At 40.4% G+C, this 4,950-nt stretch overlaps 1 protein-coding gene across 1 annotated transcript; it reads left to right on the top strand.

Annotated features, from left to right (window-relative positions):
• The first annotated feature begins 1,524 nt into the window (after nucleotides 1-1,524).
• Nucleotides 1,525-4,778, top strand: LOC100705754 (P2Y purinoceptor 4). Its single transcript, XM_005467481.4, has 2 exons — nucleotides 1,525-1,915; nucleotides 3,346-4,778. Exon 2 carries the CDS (start codon nucleotides 3,397-3,399, stop codon nucleotides 4,486-4,488), a length of 1,092 nt encoding a protein of 363 aa, XP_005467538.2. The 5' UTR covers nucleotides 1,525-1,915; nucleotides 3,346-3,396; the 3' UTR covers nucleotides 4,489-4,778.
• Nucleotides 4,779-4,950: the final 172 nt, after the last annotated feature.

Here is a 4,950-nt window from a genome sequence, read left to right as displayed (position 1 = left end):
GATATTCAGTGTGTGGATCATCCAAACTTTGGTTTAGGAACTTTGCCTCATTTCATCTTACTTTATTGCCCGTCTCCAACAGCATTATTGCACAACTTACCTGCTTTTATTTCTTTATGATCCAGCTATCGTTACACACCCTAACAATCTTGTTTGGCCCAGAATGCAGTAGAGAGGAATAACTTAATCCCTAACAACTCAAGGAAGATACACCGCTATAAAGTTGTGACTCCTCTGACAGATGGGCTGTTCAAATATTATCTCCTATAACATTTCAGTATTGGCTGCTATAAAGTTTTGACATGGGAATGAGTCTCATCTCAAAGACATACAATGCCAGCAGTGGAAGAATTACTGAGCTGTTTTACTAAAGAACAAGTGGCAGTATAGTATAGTACTTTTGCGAGATCCCATGTTGCTTTTGCGAGAAAAGTTTTTAATTTAAGTCCGCTCACTTCCTGGTCAGTACTGAGACCGATGGAAGACACACCTGTGGGAGAGATTCATGGATTTTTATTTGGAGCTTGGCCTAAACTAAGAAAACATGAAATCCTTGCTTGGCAGCAAGATACAGTTTTTATAAAAGTCAAAGACATCTGAAGAGAGTTCCTGGTGTAAGGGCACAAAGTCATCCCGAGGCATACTCGGACCTGGTTGAATTCATTAACAACTAGCTGCAGTACCTGCGCAGGGAAGAAAAGGTCTTTCTCAGGATCTTGTAAAAATACATCTTTTTCCCTCCCGTGTTCCTCCCCACAGTGTTTTACAAATGACTGTAGACACTCACTGTCATGCTTCTCTCCTGACCTTTAATTTGAACTGACAATAATTTGAACCAAAAAAATTCAATTTTCATCATTCATCATTTAGATCTGTTGTCACTGATTTTCACTCCAGTTCTTGTGTAGTTTGGCACATTTCAGCTTTTCTTTCTGTTTCCCTTCCTTAAGAGCGGCTTCTTGACAGACACCATTCAATTGAGACCATTTCTGATGAGACTTCAGTGACTGAAGGGCCAGACAAATCTCTCAGGTCTTGCAAAATAGTGCAAAAATACTACTTTATGTACATCAAACTGGGTTATCTTTTTGGTAGATTCAATAAAAAAAAGGGGGAACAAATAGAACAGTTGAAACAGACTGCTATAACAAAGCAGATAAAGATAAGATTAAAAACTGGTTCCTTGTTAAGATGTGTTATGTTTAGACACAAAACACATTTCCTGTGTAAGAAGCTTAGCAAATAAAACGACATTCTTCTGAAAACCGTCAGGTACAAGGACCGAGAATGAGTGAAAAAGCAGCCAATGTCCAAAGAAAAACGTGAAAAGACTGGACAACTTTTGCACAAGACTAAAACTCTGCTTCATAAATAAATAAATAAATAAATAAATAAATAAATAAATAAAGGGTTGGTTCAAAACTTTTGCAAAGCACTGCATTTCTTCGTAAGTCGGAGCGACTGGAAACTATCTTTTGATCTCTGTATCCATACATGCATGGGCATGTTTGCCGATCTCCAAGTAAAACTTGCTTGTTCCCCGAATTAAACTCTAGTAGCAGTTCCACGTGTTTCTTTAATTCGATAGCTGCAATAACAGGAATCTGGAGTGGCAGCTTGCCCACTCAGCACTTCCCACTTCAACCACACTCTGCTATCTGCCCTGCATTCCGCGCGAACTGTGTTGGAGTTAAAAATGTCGAGAAATGTATTCGTCGCTGCGCATTAATGTGCGTGGGTTGGACCAGGCAGTGGACAGGGTGACGGAATGAGAGAAGCAAAGTTTTTTCTTACATCTGGATCACGGCTGAGAGTGAAACTTACAATTAAGCGAACTAACTCTGCGTAGCACCACAGTGCAACAACGGGATCGCGATCCGCAACAACAACACGGCTGTGAGGATCCTGTTGGGCGGTGAGTAGCAGTAAATGTCGCGCTTCTAAGGTGCGGAGCCGGATATGCGGAGCTTTTGTAAAACCAAGACAAATTCTTATTCAGGTTAAGGAGATGTAAATGATCAACCAACAGCAATGGAAAGCAACCGATAGAAGTTCTGTTTAGATACAGTTTATTAAACCCTCCTTACATCTAACTTTACACTTCTTTCCCGATAGATTTCCCAGTGAAATACGGTCTACTTTTAACTCCAGTACACCGTTTATATAGTTACCACGCTTATCACCTTTAACCTTAAGGTTATATATAAACCGATAATAAAAATATAGTTTTATAATATAATGTTTATTGTTTACAAACACTAGCCTTTAAGTTGTTAACTAGTTGAATTTTACTTTCTGAAGGGATATTGCTGTGCATAGTGACCATTTAAGCTCCCCCCAGTGTTTTTAGACTATGACTTTTAAGTTAAATGAAGGACTGAAATGCTTTTGACATGAGTCCAGTAGAAAAAAGTACAGACTAACTGTACTATCATTGCTGATTAATCTCAGATTATTTTCTATGTGATATGGAAGATGCTTTGCACTTATAATGAATCTTTAGTGGTTCTACAATGTCTATGTCACCCACCTGCCAGGTGTGTACAAGTGGAGCTGCCATGCAAGGTGCTGGCCTGGCAACAGAACAGAGTTGGGGTGCTGTTTCTTGCCTAAGAAAGACAAAATTAGACTGGGGATTGAACCACCAACCCTACAATTAGTGGACAAACTGCTGTACTACCTAAGCACCAGCCCCACCAATCCCTTATTCTAAAAACAAAGTTTTATAGAGGGCAAATTCTTTACAATTAAACTGAAGACGGTGATGTATTGTGCTGCTGTGATATTTTTAATCTTAAAGAAGTGTTTCCTACCATGATTTTGTCAATCTACTTCCAGTATCGGTATGATGAAAAGTTAGTTTAAGATACGGAAAAGTTTGGAAAAGTTCTTTGTGATCCCAGAAGTATATGTACTCTATAACATTGAACTTTAATGATTTTGATTTTATTGTTGTTTTCTACTTCTAATCACTACCCAGTGATGTTTTGCAGTGAATCTTGTACCTAAAGCAACAAGATTTACTACATCAGACGAATTGATGATAACCATCATGTTTGAGTTAAAAGTTTTAAAAAACATAATTTATTACCTTAGAAATTTTTGGAATCCATCATAGATAAAGGAAACTGTATATATAAGATAAACCCATACAGAGCCAATAAAAAAGTCTTCCTGTTTAAAACATAACGGTGCCGTAAATTACCCCACTCTGTCATTTCAGTTGCTAAAACAGCTTGGTCCCTTGAGGGATAAATATGCAGCTAACAACTGAAAGAAAGATGAACTTTACAGTTACACAATTTAAAAATCGTCATATCTCAGTGTTTCTTTTTTTCCTCGCAGGTTTTGTCATCTGATAGCTTTAACAGCTGTTCGCACAGGTCATTCATAGATATGGAGAGGGTCACCAGGAGCTCGGGAGGACACAACCAATCCGTGCTGATCTCGATCTTCAACTCGAGCTGTCACTTTGATGAAGAGTTCAAATACATTCTGCTGCCTGTGTCCTACAGTCTGGTGTTTGTGTTCGGCTTTGTGCTCAATGCTGCAGCTTTATGGGTGTTTGTGAAGATGCGTCCTTGGAACGCCAGTACAGTGTTCATGTTCCACCTCGCCCTGTCAGACTTCCTCTATGTACTCTCCCTGCCCACCCTCATATACTACTATGCCAACCGGAGTCACTGGCCATTCGGTGTGGTTGCCTGCAAACTTGCACGCTTCCTCTTCTATGCCAACCTCTACTGCAGCATTCTCTTCCTCACCTGCATCAGCGTGCATCGCTATCTCGGAATCTGCCACCCTATTAAGATGATGAGCCTGGTGAAGCGTCGCCATGCACACCTGGTCTGTGGCATAGTGTGGAGTGTGGTGACTGTGTGCTTGGTGCCCAATATCATCTTTGTCACCACCTCCAGGAGGGGCAATGACACCCTGTGCCATGACACAACAAGTCAGGAGGCCTTCGAGGAGTATGTGGACTACAGCTCTGTTGTGATGGTGCTACTGTTTGGCATCCCGTTCGTCGTCATTATGGTGTGTTACTGCCTGATGGCTCGGGCCCTGTGCCAGCCCAGACAGGGAATATCTTCAAGCCAGCAGAGCGCTGCTTCACGTCAGAAATCCATCAAGCTCATCATCGTGGTGCTTGTGGTGTTTGCTGTGAGCTTCGTCCCATTTCACATCACACGGACCATCTATTATACGGCCCGTGTGCTGGATCTTAACTGTAAATTCCTCAACATAGTAAACTTTACTTACAAGATCACCAGGCCGCTGGCCAGCATCAACAGTTGCATCGATCCCATATTGTATTTCCTGGCTGGGGATCACTACCGCTCCAAAATGATGAATGTTCTGATGAGAAAAAGACAGACAGTGAGCAGCCAAATATCTGAGCAGGCACCAGCACGGCGGAATAATAACGACAGTATTGGTCTGGCTTATAAAAACTCAGCTCTTAAAGCCAGTGAGGATGCTGAGACGTAGTGCCGATTGCGAGGTACCGGTAAATATTTCTGGTCCTGGCTGAACTGTCATTTCCGATGTGAGGATCGAAGAAAAAAGGAACCAGTGTACTGTGACTTTAACTCAGCTGGATAAGCTTTGTGTCTTTCAAGATTTCTGCAGAAAAAAACAAAGAAATGTTTGGGGTTCCTTTTATTTTCTTCAGAATGCTATTTGTAATATAAAAATCATGTATTTTTTTAATGAGTCTGTATCTAACACAAAGGAAATATTATTCATCACTCAACATGTAAATAAACAGTGGTTACACTTCCGTATGCAGTTATTTATGAGAAAATTGTGCAGAAGCAGAAGAAAGTGAGACACTTGAGTTAAAGCCTTTAATACAGGTGCCTTAAAGTAAAATGATGAGACGATTGAGTCAATCTGTCATCTTTAGTGTAGATAATAAGGTTTGATTGAACACTCGCTGATGAAAATATA

The sequence above is a fragment of the Oreochromis niloticus genome, linkage group LG2 (genome assembly GCF_001858045.2).
Source record: "Oreochromis niloticus isolate F11D_XX linkage group LG2, O_niloticus_UMD_NMBU, whole genome shotgun sequence".
NCBI classification, from domain to species: Eukaryota; Metazoa; Chordata; class Actinopteri; order Cichliformes; family Cichlidae; genus Oreochromis; species Oreochromis niloticus.
The sequence above is the reverse complement of the archived record's forward strand: the minus strand, read 5'-3'. Positions and strand labels throughout refer to the sequence as shown.

Coding starts and splice junctions, on each gene's coding strand:
- LOC100705754 (XM_005467481.4), top strand. CDS start 3,397: ATGGAGAGGGTCACCAGGAGCTCGGGAGGACACAACCAATCCGTGCTG.